The sequence below is a fragment of the Phymastichus coffea genome, unplaced genomic scaffold (assembly GCF_024137745.1).
Source record: "Phymastichus coffea isolate CEN01 unplaced genomic scaffold, Cenicafe_Pcof_1.1 PCOF00146, whole genome shotgun sequence".
Taxonomy (NCBI): Eukaryota; Metazoa; Arthropoda; class Insecta; order Hymenoptera; family Eulophidae; genus Phymastichus; species Phymastichus coffea.
The window spans coordinates 241,851-259,825 of NW_026706957.1; the positions used below are offsets into that span (position 1 = coordinate 241,851).

At 42.3% G+C, this 17,975-nt stretch overlaps 1 protein-coding gene across 3 annotated transcripts; it reads left to right on the forward strand.

Annotated features, from left to right (window-relative positions):
- Positions 1-112: 112 nt before the first annotated feature.
- Positions 113-17,516, forward strand: LOC131672269 (transmembrane protein 47). Of its 3 annotated transcripts, none has more exons than XM_058949386.1 (6): positions 113-482; positions 1,011-1,085; positions 10,006-10,192; positions 11,283-11,432; positions 11,512-11,574; positions 12,308-17,516. In XM_058949386.1, the coding sequence occupies exons 2-6, from the start codon at positions 1,035-1,037 to the stop codon at positions 12,601-12,603; spliced, it is 747 nt and encodes a 248-aa protein (XP_058805369.1). In that variant the 5' UTR covers positions 113-482; positions 1,011-1,034; the 3' UTR covers positions 12,604-17,516. The 3 variants fall into 3 exon arrangements, with proteins under 3 accessions (XP_058805369.1, XP_058805370.1, XP_058805368.1); XM_058949387.1 differs by having other exon boundaries at positions 113-359; XM_058949385.1 differs by lacking the exons at positions 113-482; positions 1,011-1,085 and adding an exon at positions 4,376-5,080.
- Positions 17,517-17,975: the final 459 nt, after the last annotated feature.

Sequence of the window (17,975 nt, forward strand, 5' to 3'; positions counted from 1 at the left end):
GATGAATTCGTCTATGACTGTGATAACAATATAATTCCCTGACTAAAGCTAGATGTCACTAGCATTCGGCTTCTTGGCGTGATGCTGGGCTGAGCTACCACATGAGCTAAGCGCTGACGACGCTCAATGGCGGCAGATAGTTGCGCGCTCTTGATGCTGCTGCTTGTGGCTTGTGTGTATTGAATGTAAACATCTACACCTTAAATGTTAATTGACAAGTATTAATCATCGCCTGCTAACGCGTGCGAGTGCCATGACTAACCTCCTGCTAAATCGGTCGTGATAGATCCTCAGGCTACACACTGCTGAGCCATCATCAAATTCAAGTGCAGTCTGCTAGAATTGGCAAAACAAACGACGTAAGTGCATACAGATTGTGTGTGTGTTTCCTTTTTTTTTTGTTCTTTTTACACAAGTGACGAATTAATGTCCTGGTTCGACTACTTGAAGATGCTTTTGCCATTTGCACGCAAGGATCCAAGGTAGCAACTTTTTTTCTCGTATCGATCAGATATTCCAAAATTGGCTTGCTCGGTTGATGCAGAAATAGGACAGTACAGTCATCTAACCTCAATTCTTTTGTTTGTTAGTGGAAATTGTGATTTGAATTGTTGATCATGAATCAAAGTGTCTTGTATAATTATCAGGTGTTCAAAGCGTTATTTATTTGAACGATGTAATTTTTTAGAGAAATTATGTATATTATCGCAAAGTTGAGATTGCAACTTATTGAGGAATAGCATCTGTTGTGCTGCATACATTTCCAATATTTTAATAAAGAAAATAAATCAAGAACTATTAAAAAATATTGCGCGTAATTTCTTTAATATCTCAGCTTCTTTTTTCGTTAAAATTACGTATATTTGAGTTTTATTATTAATTATTTATTAATTATGAACCATTAACAATCATTTTAATTTTTCCTCAAATGTGTTTGTAATAATTCATTCTAATTTTATATCGATTTTTAATTTTGTTTATTTTATCCAATTATTTTATTTTCTTTGCAGTTATTGAAAATTTGTTGATTCAGTATGTCACAAACAACAACAATTGAAACAGTGACCGTCACCCGGCCATTGAAGGTAAGATTTTGACTTTCATTGCTCACCTAAATACCATGAAATTATCTGTTAGGTTCAAGATTATTTGCTTATGAATTTAGAAAAACAGATAGGCTATCTGCTGCCTTATCTAAGAGGTACTGTTAGCCTAAAATTCAAAGATGTTTGAGAAGAAATTTTCACATTTTAAAACTCTTGAAACTAAATTTATTAATACCTAGTACTTTTGAGAATCGCGTAAAAGCTTTTAGTATGTATAAAATATTCCGATATTAATGGTGCAAATTATATACGTATCACGGCGGAATTACGATAAGATCTTTATAACGTTATCTGATAGTACATTGTATATACAGTTGAAATACTATTATAGAATGTATATTATATAATTACGGTCTGCTCTTATCGTCCGATTATTTGAATGCGAATTCAACTTACGAAACTTTAAGCAAAACTCTTTAATATACAATTAAACCAAAAACGCAAAAAAACATTTAACTTCCGAAAAAGAAACAATCTCTCACTGGAAAAAACCGCATCGTCATCCATCTACGCGTCACTCGTCGATTCAACAAGAAAAAAAATGGGAAAAAAGAGCCCTTATCGTGCGAACAACGATTTCAAACGAAATCGAGTGTAATAAAGAGGCCATCTGAATCACAGCGAAAGTTCTCATAGCCGGTCGGTTCTGCTGGCGCCTATATCATCAGAAATATCCTGCTGAGTCAACGTCTAAAAGTATACTCATCCCCGGCGGCGCGAGAATATCCTTCGAAATGCACTCCGCGTTTCGACTGCCCATATCAATCGTTGTGTGCAAATCTCGCCCCAGCTGAACCGTACGTTAATCAGAGTATGACCGAAATTTCGCTAGCTTTTTTTTTCTTTTTTAATTGGTCGTAGGCATGCGCGCGCCACACGATGACGAAAGTAATTGACGCGATTGTTCTTCACGCTAACGAAAAGACCGCCGTGAGTACGTCATTATTACGGTCGGTCTTGCTTCTATGTCTGTATGTGTGAGTTTTAATTAAATTTGCATTGTTCGTTGAATGCCGCTCACTGTTGTACGGGACCCTAAAGAATGCTACGTCGGCTTCAGCCTGACGATGAATATTTTTTTACGTTGATTGCTTTTTTTATAAATTTTTTTTTTCTCAGAGAAGTTTGAATGACCTATTTAGTTAATTTTAATGTAACTAATTGTAATATATTTAGTTGCATTTCATTAAAACTATGATTTCTTAATGTCAGCCTATGTTAATCTGGGCTGAAAGCATTTTATTCCTGGACATTGTTTTTATAATATTTCGTGTTGGAAATTCCTTAGTGAACAAGTTTCGCGTTACACTTCTTTTTTTTTTTCAAAACAAATTAATATTTTTTTCCTCAGTGCATCAAGTTGCTTGCTGTCATTCAATGTATCTTAACGAAACATTTTGAACGAAAAACTACATTAATTATGAACAGAGAAATATATATTTTAGTTGGTGTCCGTCACGTGTATACGTTTTTCAAAGATATTAAAGTATATTTGAATATAAACATTTGATTTCAGAACATACTTAGGTTTACAAAACAAAATAGATCAGTCGAAAAAGACGAATAGTTTGCTTAATGTACGAGCGAAGTTGTTTGTCATTTCGCAACTTATTTAGACAGGAATTCAATGGAAGTTTTAAATTAGTAAAAAAATTGATTATTAAAAAGTGTAATAAAAAAGAAAGAAATTTGACTCAATCAAAATTGTTAGGCTTTTTTACGAGATTTTTAAGGGTGGGTCGAAATTTCAGCGGCATTATCTTTAAGTGGCAGTATAAAAGTAAGGTTTGTAAAAAATTACAGACATCCGTCGTTACTCCCGAAAATCACACCGAAAGGATGTCGAAGAGAAAAGTCGCAGCTTGTTATCGCGCATTAGTGTCCATCAAATATGTGATGTCGGTGAGGCTTCCGAGATTTGCAACATTTGACAATACCTATATGTATCTGCGAATAAATGATTGCGTAACCCGGTGTCATTAATGCCTCAGGGGATTTTGGAGGTATTCGGCTTTTATCACTCGCAATTGTGATCATTTTGTACATTGTCAGGAGTACTTTGCTAATCTCTTATAATCTTTTAATGCACTAATATATATGATACGAATCTCGCGTGCAGTCTGTCAAACTACTCTTGAATGAATTATGAGATGAGCTCGGAATGATTGAAATTTAAATCCTCGGTGATGTCCCATTCCGTGTACGACAGTTAACTTTCAATAATTTTAATGTACGGCGCAGAAAATAGGTCATGCATACATGCATTTTGCTAATATTTTTGAGTAGCTACTGTTTGCTCACGTTAAATGTTTTGCGATCGAAACGTTGAATGACGTTTTCCGTGTAAGACAAACTGGGTTACATTCTTCGAAATTCCTACGAGATAATTCAGATTTATCGTGTAATCGAATTGGATTTTCATTTGCTGGGTCAACTTGACTAGGACGTTCGTGGAAACAAGCTTCCGTAAATACCAGCGATTTATTTTGCGACAATTTAGAGCGACATACTTTTTTTACGACATCATCTTCAATTAAAGTCCCCGCGCGCCAAGAAAGTAACGTTAACGTCTAATGGTCGGGAGTTCGATGAGCATCGTTGTATTGCGATTCGACAGGCAAACTTCAGTCGAATCGTCGAGCTTGATGGCGCCAGTTTTCGCTTTATAAATTTGACACGGTTCTTTACCTCTCGATGTCAAAGCCAAACAAGTTTTTTCCTTGTGATTTGATCGAGGAAAAAAAAAAAAAAAAACACGCAAAATGAATCTCGGCTCGACCCGTCGACTCGATTGATCGACGACAACGAGAAAGAAAGATGAAATAGCGATGTCGACCGAACGATTTCCGCGTGGCGATTTCGCGCACAGCGAGAGTCCTCGTTCCGGCGATGATCATACGCACGCATAAAGGAGAGAGAGAAAGCAATCGGAGCTCACGGGAAAGATACAATGCGCCGATGACGCGAGCGTGCCGCACACGTGCAGACACGCATACGTGGGTACAGGCGGAAGGAGCTGCGGACCGCGTATTGAAACGAGGCCTGTAATATTCATCCGGCGCGCGAGGCGCGACGTACAGGCTCTGCTGGTCGCTTTGATGAAACGGTTCCAAGGGCGTGCGCCACTCGTCAAAGGGAAGAAGAGCAAGATATAGCACGCCGGGCGTATTTATTACGACGGCGGCGGCGGTGGCGCGGCCTGCCAAGAAGGGAATCTCAGCACCCCTCCCCCGCCCGGCGCTTGCTCGGGCCGGCGCACGCAGCGCTGGCTGTGCGAGGGGGTGTCTGGTGCGCAAGTGCCGAAGTGCCACGGGCAGACAGGCGGCGAGCTGACATGGCCGCCTCGGCGCTGTCGGCGGCGCCAGCGGCAGCAGCGGCAGCGACAGCAGCAGCGGCAGCAGCAGCGGCGGCAGCAGCGGCGGCAGCAGCAGCAGTCGCAGGTCGTCGTCGCCGTCGGCTGACGTAGGCGGGTAGAGCGCGCGCGCGCGCGAGAGAGAGAGAGAGAGAGAGAGAGAGAGAGAGGGACGCGTCGAGGAGCCGAGCAGCCACGGTCGAGGGGCAGAGGTGCGCGCGCGGCCGAGGTCTCAGTTCGCATATGCCTCTTCATGAGCGGGAGCCGGCGCAGCTGTGTACGAGTGGTCATCAGCAGCAGTGGCAGCGAGTCGTCGTGTCGGCTCGGCGTCGGCAGTGCAGCCGCAGCGATCGCTGCCGCGACTGGCAGCAGCATCAGCAGCAGCAGCAGCAGCAGTCTCCGGCAGCCGAGGCGCGCGCTGCTCTCCACCTGACAACGGACGCGCCGCAGATCGTCGTCCAGCGACAACCGCTTCCTCTACAGCGCCGACGAGCTCGCCCTCATCGCCAAGCCCCTGCTCCGCGACGCCCCTCGCCAGACTGCTCAGCGCCACCGCCACGCCGGAACCATGATTATGTACACCGTGGCGGACGACCACATGGCCGACACCGAGATCGCCCAGGTCAGTTCGCCTCGGCGAGGCCCCCGCGACCCGCGTCGTCTGCTCGCGTCCCCCAAGAACGATCCAATCGCGGAGCGCCTGCCCCGCCGCTTTTCAAAACAAAGCCGTTTTTCGCGTTACTTGCTCTTCTCTGCTGCCCACGTTGCCCGGAGTTGGGCCCGAGGGCCGAACGCGAAAGCTTCGCTGCTCTCGCGTTGTCGCGTGAAGCTCGACGGGAAAACGGAAATGAAATAATGCGGAAAGGTGAATGTAACTCGTGTCGTATCCCGCGAACAACGATCAAACGACACCGGGCGTTCGACCGAATCAGTTTGTAATTTGGATTCGCGCGAGAAGGAAAAAAAATTGAAGACCGCTCGTGTGGGTTCCACTGCTGTTGCTCGCTGCGAAGAGGGACCAAAATCGATGTTACATGCCGCCTTCTTTTTGGTCGTATGTGTGTTGCCTAGACACTTGTAACTCGCGGCGGCCGACCCTCCATCCCACCTGCCCCCTCCCCCTATCCACTTCTCTCACACCCAGCCCTCGCAGATTGTTCCATTTCTACTTTCTTTTCTTTTCTTTTTATTCTCGCTCGGTCCGCACGTATGAGCGCGAGCTGCTCTGATTTTTATGACGCGCCTCATTATGCACGCGCTCCCATTTTCAGGAGCGTGCCGCCGTTGAAATACTTTTTAGCGTGGCCCCGATTTTCCCTTCGTCGCGCAGCCCCTGCTCGCTTATTTAGACGCGCGCCACGCGTTGTCGGGCGCGAGCTGCGTGCGGCGCTGCCGTTCGGCTGCAACCTCGGCGCACATGTCTACGCGCCCGTGCAAAAGCTCTGCCGGCGAGCTGTCCCGCGACGATACCGCGTTCTTAGCGCGAGTTACGGCTCGATTGCCGCTACTCCGCCACTTCGCCCGCTTGCCCGTGCAATTTCTCGATACGCATCGCTCCTCGCTGCTACTTTTCGCGCGCTCACGGAATTACTTAATTGGAATGGCGTGCTCGCTGATGCCGCGATTTGCCGATGCTCGCGGACGCGGGCCGGCCAATTATACAAAACGCAAACGCGTCGTTCGCGCCCGGAACGGCATGAGCTGATTTGGGCGCGCTTCCGCGCGCTCGACTCTCGACGCTTGGATTTCGTACTGACACGAATGGTGCATCGCTTCATCCATTCGCGCGACTTTCGATTTCAATTCGATTCGACTTTTATCGCTCTCGTTTGCATTTTATTGCCCCGCTTTAATTATTTTTACTATCAATAGCCGAGAGACTTATCATTGGCGAATCCAGAACGACTCGTTCGCATTATCAATAAATACTCCGGAATCGAAATAAAGCACGCGAGTATGCATAATGAAGGATGTAGATATTGAATATTTTGATGGCTAAACGATACCGGCTGGATGCTATCGTTCTACAGTATACATTTCTCGGAGCTGCAGGCAATCGCAATGATCGCGAGTAAACATCGATAGCGAAAATGCGGAATGGGTCCTTTGCCCAATCAATCCGAAATGTAATTATAACCGCGGCGAGTCCGCAAAACTGTGAATGCCAAACTGCGGATACAACTTTAATGCAGTGCTCGCGAAGCGTGGCCTATACGGTCGCGTAGACTCGTCGCGCCCAAATTCGAATATCCGTCGATGCGGCAGCCGCGAAAAGGTAATCGTGGACACGAGGACGATTGAAAGATTTGTCGTGGTGCCAAGTGTAAAAAGAATTCCATACGTCTCCCGCTCCTTTCTCTCTCGTTGCTGATTTAAGGGGGGGGGGCCAACAGCGTCGCCGCCGATCGATTAGAATTGCCGGAGAGAGGAGGTTTCTTCTTATTTTTTCGCGCGAGAGCGGTCCAATCTTATCTCTCTGCCAGTTTTCTCTCTTTCTTACGGCCAATTCTCGTCGTCGGGCGAAACGTCTGTTATATACCCCGCACGCTCGACATTGCACCGATATTGCCATTCTCCCGGATATATAGAGATACACGGTCGGCTTGGTCTTGATCTATTTCGTACGTTTTTTTCTTTTTTCTTTTACGTTGGATGATCGTATATGTGCGCTTTATACGCGCGCCCGCGCGCGCTGAATTTCGCTTCACCTGTAAAGCTGCTATTGGACGAACAGCTTTCTACCGGCCTTCTTCTTTATTTATTTTATTTTTTTTATCGATTTCATACGAAAGGGATTCTACGAGTCAAGAGATGAAAACAGCTCGGCCTCAAGAGTTTAAGTTTATTCATTTTTTTTTTCTTTTTTTTTATTTATAGTACAAGTATATTTCAGGTTATTGTTGGTGTGAAGGGAATATCTTACACGGAAGTTTCAATTTGAAAAATCATTTTAAAAGTTCACTACAGTATGTCCGTGCTTTTTTCCCCATTTTATTTCGAGAAATATATCGTCAAATACTACGACAAAGCCATTTCTACCGACATTCGGATTGCGAAGAGACATACCACAAACTATTATTATAGGATATAAAAAGATAGTATGGTGTTTGTTTTTCGAAGTATGTTTTATTTGTTTTCATGCGGAGCAAAAAATTGTTGTGGTTTTATCGGTACTTTTACGTGCGATCGATCATTTAACGGACAGATGCCTCGCGTTAACAATCAATAATAAAATATCGTATTTTATCAAGGTAAAAGAGAAATGTTAAACGGATTAAGTTACGCTGTATTCTTCCCACGTAGTGCTCTCAATTTAACTTCTCTAAAAAAAGGCAATTATACCTCTGCATAGTCGCCATAGTGTTTCCAGAAAGTCGTATTAAATGCATTACGGTATAATATCCATTCGATGTCCACTAAACTATGTCATATTTTTTATTATTAAGATACAAGTGCCACTCCATCGCTTCAAGCGTTGAGTTTGTTATAACTCTTTGTTAAAATTAATAATGGAATTCTTTGTGAAATCAGTGAATTTCATTTGTACGTAAATGGATTCCCAAACTTAAAATTCAAAGTATACTCTTACTTGGAATAAATTAATTGAACTCCATATTAGTTATGCAAGCCGTGTTCTATTTTTTCTCGTATTTGTACGATCTACAAAATTAGTTACTTTTGATTACGAAGGGCTGAGAATAAAAGCTGTAACTGTTGACATACATTGGAAATATACTTGTTGCTAACTGGAAGAAATAGATTATTTCTTTCAAAGTGAACGTGGAGTTCTCTGTAGCGTTGTTATATGTGTTCAACTAATGAAATTTTTGTTTCTATTGTATTTTGTTGAAAAGTGAATTAAGATACCGGAACACTTGTTAGGTACAAAGATTATCGTTAAGTATTTCAAGTGATTCAACACTACTGCGCAAAAATCTTTCTCGTTCTTAAACTTGGTATACAACAATAGGAAACCTTTTTCCCCTTTTAAATTAAACAGTACATTGTATCTCTGTCCCGGAATCCTTGCGCACAATAAGATTCTCAATATCGCAGAAACGACCTTCGATTGGCAAGATACTGAAGCTTATTAGTGCTTGACTCGAAATATTTTTAGGGGACGTATGCATAATCGCCATCCGAATCAAGTTTTTCTTTTCTCTTAATAGAACAAATGCATGGGAATAACGATGTCAAACAATGAGAGACTGATCTTTGCAGGTTGGCTAAATCAACCGCAGTCTTTTTTGCTCTCCGTCTGTGCCATTTTCACAAAACACGCTTAGCCAATTTTAACAGTGTTAAAATCGATCCAGACGAAAACGATGCTTTCTCGCGGTTCTTCCGAAATGCAAAAATATACAGTCGATTCGAATTCGACGAGCCAGAAGTTATATTTCGGTTTAAAATTTCGATTTTTGCAGTATATGAAATTGCAAGCTTGACAATTTACGTAAGATTTGCTGCTCTGAAAAAGCCGACATTTCGAGCAAAGAATTAACCAATACATAGTTGCTTATGCATTTTGTGTCGTAGATTAACAATTTTAATGTACGAATGAACGCTATCTTTTTATTAAATGTTCAAAAACTATAAGAAACCTACGAAAGTGAGTCTTTGTTTTTAACGTTGCGTGAAAAATAATGAATTGAAACAATTAAGAAAGCGCAGTCTCGCGATTTGGTAAGAATGCTATTTCATAATTTTGAAGATTTCAATAAAAAAAAAATTTGTTAATGGAACTGTTCATAACACACACATTTCAGAACAAATTATGAAGTTGTTTCCCCTGGATAAATTGATCAAGCAGGAAAATAAATAAATAAAAGTCTGTCGAGTCAATATAGTCGGCGAAAAAGTTGGGCGGAAAGGCTTTGGTCGAATTCAAAGACGCTTAAAAAAGCTTAAAGACTAAGTTCGAACTCGGCAGCTTTTGCCTTGAAATTTCTTGCCTTTCCCCGCCGTGGCGAGTTGCGAAAAGCTATTCGTGCTATTTCTAAAGTCTCCTCTTCGTCCATCAACTTTATCTGCAGCTAGCATGCATTTTTCAATCGACGAGCTTGCTCCTGCTGCTGCTGCTGCTGCTGCTGCTATACCGACGCCTTATTTTGCGCGCACTTTTCTTACGCCTGCGTTATATATAATATGATACTTGAACCCATTGGAAAGTTATAATTTGCCTTTAAAATCTGCCGACAAGCCTGGCCGCTGAAAACAGAAGCAGCCGCTGGAGAAAAGATTCCGCGCATCACTGCGGAAATTATAAAGGCAAAATGTTCCTTACGTCGGCTATGAACAATTAAAAATTACTCGCAACAAAGTTCATCCTTCGAGCTTCACGAAGGACGCTTTGAATTATTTATCCGCGCTCGTTATCCATAAAATATTCAAATCCCTGGAATATTCCTCGCGCAACCGCCATGGTTGGAACTGAATGAAATCTGCTGGAATTTTGAAAAATCTAGGCCAAAGAACAGAGCAAATAATAAAAAAAGAAAGAAAGAAAGAAGGGATAGGCGAAACTAAGAGAAATCGGGTGTGTTGCAGGTGATAGCCTTCATATGCGGGATAATAGTGATCCTGCTGATGATAATGGGCCTGGCTTCAACGGAATGGCTGATGGCATCGGGCTGGCGGCAAGGACTGTTTGCTCACTGCATCGAGGAGGGCGCGCAGACTCCGCTGCCCTTCAACATTGTCGACCCACCTGGATGCTATCAAGCCCGTGACGTCGGTTAGTTCGGCCAAAACTCACGTCGCGGCTTCGCTCTACACGCCCAGTTTCGATTTAATTGCCACGGGGACGCCGTTCAAAGTGAATGCGCGATCCGCCGCAACTCTAACGAGATTATTAGTTTGTCTACGTTGACTCGACCTCCGCAGATAGACAAAGAGAACAGATCTTGCCTCCTCCGCGGCGATTGGATTTCCCGCCGAGCACCAGGCCAACTTGCCTCTCGCCGAGGAAATTGCGAGTTTACGCCCGTCACAGGATTTACAATCCTCTGCCTTTGAGCCGCGCACGCGCATCTTTTGTCGTTTCCTCTCGTCGCCGCCTCGTTATCATTTCGCTTTTTTCCCCCGTGCCCCGGCCCCCGCGACCGGCCAAATCGCATTCGACGCCACCTTCCCCCTCCCGCCTGCCCTCGGCTCGGCGACTTTCATAATGCGTAACTCGATATTCATCGCGAGCCCCGAGCTCGGAGAACTTTCCTCGCGGCGCCGGAGACTCGCTTGTTACAGCTTCCGCGGCATTGTTTCCACCGCGGCAAATCGTACAATTATCGTTTTTCAGCGGGCGCGAGAGAAGCGCGAAGGCGAAGTCGCCGAGGCCGCGCGATCGATTTCACTCTGGGTCGCGTCGGAGCCCGCGACGCGACTCTCCGCTCGGCGTTCGATCGGACGAGGATCGCTCGCTCGCGCGCGGCCAGCGACAATGGTTAATTGACCGCGCTCGCCTGGACACTGCAAAACTTGGAACTGCTTTAATGAATCGAGGCGCGCAGCCGCCGCCCACCGTGCGCGAGCTTGCCAAGTTTTCGAGCGGCGCTCCCCGCGGAAGGAGTGGTGGTCCGCTGGTCGAGAATCCCGTCGCAAGCGGGTGCCTCGATCTCGTTAGCGGATAATCGAGGGAAAAGAGGCATCGCTCCGGCTCTCGTCGAATAAGCTCCGGGCTCGTCGGGATTTATGCGCGCGTCCCGGCCGGAAAAGCGTCCGCGCGGCAGCTCGTCGAACTCCGCCACGGCGATTACCCGTGGGGCGCGTTTATTTGAAAGCCGCGTGGCGCGCAACGTCCTTGATCATTCTTGCCACCCACTTTGCAGGCTACATAAAGGCGGCTGCGGCGCTGTGCGTGCTTTGCCTGCTGGCCGACATCGCCGCGACCATACTCACGCGCCTGGGTCTGCGCTGCCAGGATCACTCCGACAAGCACAAGTACTACCGCTTAGCCGTCTTCTGCATGGGAGTCGCTCGTGAGTCCACCGTTGCTAATGAATATTCGCCTACGTAGCTGCCTCGCTCACTCATCTCCCCCTCTTGCTCTGCTTCCAGTCGTCTCGCTGCTGATAGCCTTGGTTATTTACCCGGTGTGCTTTGCTGCTGAAATCAATTTCGGTAAGTATAAACATCCGCAGGAGGCGCTGCATTTATACGTGTACCTAAAGAGCCTCGCGCGCGCGCGCGCACCTAGTTATAATAATGGGGCAAGCGAGCGAATCGCATTAAATTTGCAGCAGCTGCTGCTTTCCTTTTCCCCTTCTCTCCTTCTCGGTTTTTATTTTCGTTTCCCGCTTGCATTCAGCGACTGACTTATTCCTTAATGCTCTTTATTCGAAATAGACACTCGATACGACAGCGCTGTGTATGCGCCAATTTTCCCGCGGCAATAACCACTGGCCCGAATTCTAATGCACTGCAAATATTCCACATTGAGCTTCCACTATTATTATTATTCGCTATTTCGGATACTCATGATTTGCTATTGATTGAAAAATATCTCGATCGAAATTCGATTCATATTTCATGTCGGCGAAATTCATTCACCAGCAACGAAACTCATCGATTGCAATGGACAGCGAAGAGTTCATTTTAAATCTCTTTCGAGTGGCTGCTACGACGCGGTTGACGGTAATCTCGACGCTTCGTATTTATGTCCGATAGGATATTAAACCGGCGACTTCGAGACGCTTTCGAAGATATTATTGAGTGACTCGATGAACCTGCGCTCGATCCTCGTGAAATTTATTTCCAATGGTCTATTCGATCGGACAACTGATTTCTAAAAATATAATCGCTGCAACTGTAATCAGTGATAATAACTAATCCTTGAAACGTATTGAACGCACAGGTAATCGAACGATGTGGGAGTTCGGCTGGGCATACGGCGTCGGCTGGGGCGCGGCGATCTTTCTGTTTGGCGGCGCAGTGTTGCTGCTGTGCGACAAGGAGTCGGAGGAGATCTACTACAAGGAGCGGAAAATCGTGCGCGAGGACGTGGCCACGGGCGCAGTTGCGACGGGCAACAATTCGCTCGGAGGCAACTCGCACGTGCACCACGGCAACCCCAGCCTCGTCGGCCAGCACCAGCAACTCCAGCAGCAACAGCAGTACCACGGGATGAGAAGCGGCACGCAGCTCGCCTAGTGGCATTGCTCCCTGCCCGACGTTGTTCTCTAGAGCTGACCAGCGTGACGACGACGGCCGTGTACCATCGTCGACGCTGCGTTGCGACCACACACACTCTCACTCTCTCACTACGACGAGCGATGCAAGATTTTATAGCAACAACAATTAATAAGATGGACAAGCGCACCGTGCTGCTACAACTTAACTATCTCATGCATACAATCACACACCCCTCATCATCATCCATCACCTCTCTCTCCCTCTCTCTCTCTCTCTCTCTATCTCTCTATCTCTCTCTCTCTTTTCCTCCCACCCTCTCCTATCTCTCATTACACATTTTTTGACACACCACGCACGCGGTATGCTTGACGAGGCGCGTGAATGAATATTCACTTGTCCATAGCGAGAGAGCGAGGATTTTTGAATTGATAGAGAAACAATATCGAGAGGCCCGGATGCCCAGGCTGCGATCCCTTTTGTTTCGACAAATCCATTTATACGCCGATGGCTGTGTGCGAAAAGTATTGCACTTGCAACGTTACGCACCGAATGCATCGCTATACATAGCTCGAATGAACAAATGAAAGAGCAGCGCTGGCATCCGACCCGTCGAGTATGCAAGCACTTCTCAAGACTGATCTATATAAACGAAGGCTGCACACTTATTCAAGAATTTGATCGCTTTCAATGAAAACTGACGTACAAATATCTTACCGTTATATATAGTCTGCAATCTTGTACACATCAATTGCAAAGTGCAAACGCAAAATCCTCTCTCTCTCTCTCTCTCTCTCTCTCTCTCTCTCTCTCTCTCTCTCTCATATTTCTCTCATATTTCTCTTTAGTATGGATGGATACTCAAGGTCAAGCATATGCGTATGATGTCGATTTCTGTCCTACATCGTGATTATTATTTCCCTCGAGCTCCCCCGCGCAGAGTGAAACGTTTCGGGAGCATCGATTGCCAATATCTCGCTCATTTTAGATTCTGCCGCTACAGCTATTTTCGCCGGCACACTTTGGCTGCTCGACATCAATCGCCGAAAAGCCTTTATTACATATTCAAACTCGCGAAAGAAGAGAGATATCACCGCATTTATTGGCTTTTGAATACTCGAATGCTTTTCACAGTGCGCGCGGCGCAACATCGCCTCTCCCCCCACCTTAACTTGTGACAGTTTGGTCCTTTAGTTTTATTGTCGAGGCTACGCCGTCTTATTATCTAATGCATACTTTTGTTGTGTGCACAACCTGTAGATAAACGGTCTAAGACGTATAAGGATTATTTATTTATTTGATTATTTAGTGATGACTTTTTACTATTTTGCGCCTACTTAGCTATCTCTCTTGACTCTTTTTTTGTTTTATCGTTACACTACCTTTGGCTTTCGTTAGGGCCTATACTTTTGTTAATGCCTCTTAGTTGTAGTTTCTCCAAGTACTTTTGCGTTTTATGAGCAAGATAAGAAAGTGAATTATCGTTCGAGTGTACGGGCGTACATATACTACGTTTGTTACGTTAAAATTTATTATATCTCAAGGCAGCTAAAGGAAGAAAACTGATGCGAATGCGAAAGTTGATATACATATATACATATATTTTCTATTTTTACCGAAAACGATACTCGGAGATGTAAATTATATTTTTCAAGGCACGCTTCCTTACATTACATATTGATTATGTATACGATACGATATAACAATTATGGAAATGATATTGAACTGTGCGAGATTTATGAAAATGTAAAGTACGTTATACACAATTGATTTCCAGTACAACGATCTTTTCTTTTCTATTTGGTTCGAAACACACATCGAAGTGACGTCAATTTTGACTTGTTTGTCGGTAAAACGACGAGTGATAATCGTATAGCCAAGGTGAAAAGAAAACAAAAAGAAAAAATATAGAAGTACGCGCGAGAGGAAAAGCTCATTATCGATGTTACCACCCTAATAATGTCTTTCTCTCTCTAAATGTGTATTTGTTCTCATCTCGTCCATCTCTCTCTATCTCTCTCTTTCTTCCCGTTGCGCGAGTTTCTCTGAAAAAATGCATTGATGCGCCCAACTCATTGATCATAAACATACGATCAGTTTCATCCTGGATTCAAGAGGAAATCGGATTTATGGAAAATGATTCGGAAAGGACAAAACGTGAAAATCGAGCAACAGATTAATAATTAAAAAACTGAGCACAGTGTTTGAAAGTGTGAGTAGAGAGGCAGCTCGGGCAGGTTTTATACTGATCCACTGTGTTAATGGAGATCAATAACGATAAACTGCATTACATACGTGTATATGTATATAATATTATATATATATATATATATATACATATAATATATATAGAAGACGTTTTATAAATATTTGTAATAAGAGACAATGAGACAAGTGCGTGATCGAACATTAATACTAATGAACTGTATCGCCGTTCAACGCGAGTACTATACGGTCGCATGGAGAATAATCTAAAGGAAAAAAAGATTATTGCTTTTTGTAGACTAGCATTTATTTCACCCACCCATACACCCATAACACACACACACACACACACACACGCGCGCGCGCGCACACACGCACGCACACGCACACGCGCACGCACACGTGCACACTGAAACACTTAATTTCCATGATGACGAGGGGAACATCGTTCTATACTCGTCGTCGAACGTTCAGCAAAGTGACGAATCACTTTTGCATTTTTAAGTGCTCCGAAAATGTGTACCAAAACTATTATGTCGAGCGTAATTATAACTATAAGTAGCGGTGAGAATTCCAAATACACAAGTTTCAATAATTATACTTTTTATTTTAAGCATTTAAGGTACTTTATCTCAATTGCGCTATTATAATTATACATTTAAATTTTAAGCTATCAAAGTGGACAAAGTATATTGTAATTAAGCGCTAAGGTACTGAAACGAAAAAAAAGACGAATAAGAAGTTTTTAATAAATTTTTGTATAATATATGCGAGTCATCATCATCATAATCATCACCGAGCATTTTGAACCAGCACAATTTTGGCAAATTATCTTTTTCGATTATTTTATCTTTTTTGAGACTATATTTTTACAAAAAAGCAGTAAAGATTATTCCTGTATAATACTAGCCTTATACATAATACGTTGAGTACTTTAGAATTGAATGTCCGGATAGAATAACGACTTAAACGCGTGAGCTTGGCGTATTAGCGTCTGAGAGTATGCCATTGTCGCTGAGCGCTGAGTAAAAGTTTCAGATTAAAATAACATTAACAAATATTATTCTAGCAACAAACTTTCAGAGAGAAAGTTGTTTATAATGATTCAAAGTATACATCTATCATGTTGCAAGAATTTCCATACTATATTTGCAGAAATTAGGAAAGTTATAGTACCAGCTTTACTTATACCGATCATTGCTATTATCTATGAACATTCTTATTGAGATGAAAATACGAGAACGTCGTTTCTCAGTAATTAAAAATTAAAAATAAAAAAAAATTAAAAGTTAAAAATTAAATTTATAAGTATGGCAATAATTAAAATTTGTATTGAAAAGAGAGAATAGGTTTCCATATAACAGTAAAAATAATAAGTGACGGTTCTAAACGCGTGTCTTAAATAGTATTGCTATGTATTCCATTTAATGTGACAAAAGAGCTTGGAATCAGTTCGTTTGTTTGAGGAGTGTAAAAAAAGTGAGTGCTGGAAAATTAAATGTTATTTACTTTTTGAAAAGAAACAGGTTACAACAAAGAGAAAATAGAAAAAAAATCAGGCATAAAAATTGCTGTAATATTATTATATCTGATGCTTGATTTTTTTGAAAGTGTAATGACATTTACCTAATTGTGCAATCAATAAATAAGAAAATTGATATTTATTATAGTAAAGAGTTTTATTTTAATAACAAAAGATATTTTATTATTTTTCTTACAATACTATATTATTAGTACATGCGTGCAGTAGTCAATTCAAATAAATCTGTAAATATTTCTGAAAATGTATCGAAATTCTTGTAATATAGTAGATGTATACGTTATAAACAACTTTTTCGTTGAAAGTTAGTTACTAGAGTAATACTTGTTAATATTTTTTTAATCTGAAACTTTTGCTTTGCTCTCAGCGATGATTGCATACTCTTAAGGGCTAATCTGCCAGGCTCGCGCGCTCATGTTGTTATTCTATCCGGGCCTTCAATTCACCTTCATACCGACTTGCGAAAAAAAAGAGAAATCTAAATATACTGTAAACACGTACATCTTCCAATGTAGAAATGTCTGTTTTTTGATAGTTGATACAATAATTAAGAGATGACGAATCATTGACTTATTTAATTTTCATATTTTTTACTGTTGTATGTACGAGTAAAACAACTATTCCAAAACTTATGAATTCCGAGTACGTGTAAAATTTATGCATCGCTTAAAAAAATTTGTAAGCGATGCGTAAATTATACGAAAGAGGAAAATGAACCTCGAAGAAATAGAATTGAGTTATTAATGATCGTGCAAATCGCTGTAAGATAGTGCACTATAAAGGAAAAAAGATTCATTCAAGCAAAAATCCCACGCGATGTCATTGTTAATCATATTATCGGAGAGTGCGATGTATCTTTTAATCATATAAGGACTATCATAAAAGCCTCATTATTACGGAATACTATTGGAAAAACGTGCATTTTCACGTCGAACAGTACACGCATATAATCACACATATCATCGCATAATTCAGAGGATTTGCAAGAAAGTTATGTAACTGAAGATTAAAGGAAAGGAAAATCGTATATTGGACGATATGACACTGTAGCCATCACATTTAAACGAGAGCAGTTGTAGAATAGAAAGCAAACAAATAGTATCACGTGTTGCAATTGTTTGTATATCATACGTCGATGTAAACATAATGTCACACATATTGTACAAAGAAATAAAATCATATATCTATAATTGCAAACATACATTGTTCCTAATTTTTTCATTCACGATCCCTACACTGCGACAAAGCTGTGTTAATTAATTTGTCTACTTTAAGTATGAAAACCACTCGCCGTCGATTTTAAAAATTTTATATAACTGTGTACACATCAGTGCCATCATGCCAGTATTTTCAGTAACAGCAAGTCCACGCTGGTTCCGGTTTTATTGCGTGAGAGTGAAGACCAAACACAGCGTAATTAAACGTTTTTTTTCGACGTCACTATCATACGGAACAATTTCAATTCCAGTATCAGGTATTTTATAAAAAATAAATCATCTACGATTACAACGGTCTGCCAACTGAAATTATATCTGAAGAAACCTACCGTACTGCTTACCCCAAAGAACATTTCGCAGGCGTTTCAATTTTTCCTTAGCTTAACTCAGCTCATTCTATCGTTACCAAGCAACTCTCCAGACGTCAGTAA

Coding starts and splice junctions, on each gene's coding strand:
- LOC131672269 (XM_058949385.1), top strand. CDS start 5,027: ATGATTATGTACACCGTGGCGGACGACCACATGGCCGACACCGAGATC. Junction 10,193..11,282: donor CTATCAAGCCCGTGACGTCG/GTTAGTTCGGCC, acceptor CCCACTTTGCAG/GCTACATAAAGGCGGCTGCG. Junction 11,433..11,511: donor CTTCTGCATGGGAGTCGCTC/GTGAGTCCACCG, acceptor CTCTGCTTCCAG/TCGTCTCGCTGCTGATAGCC.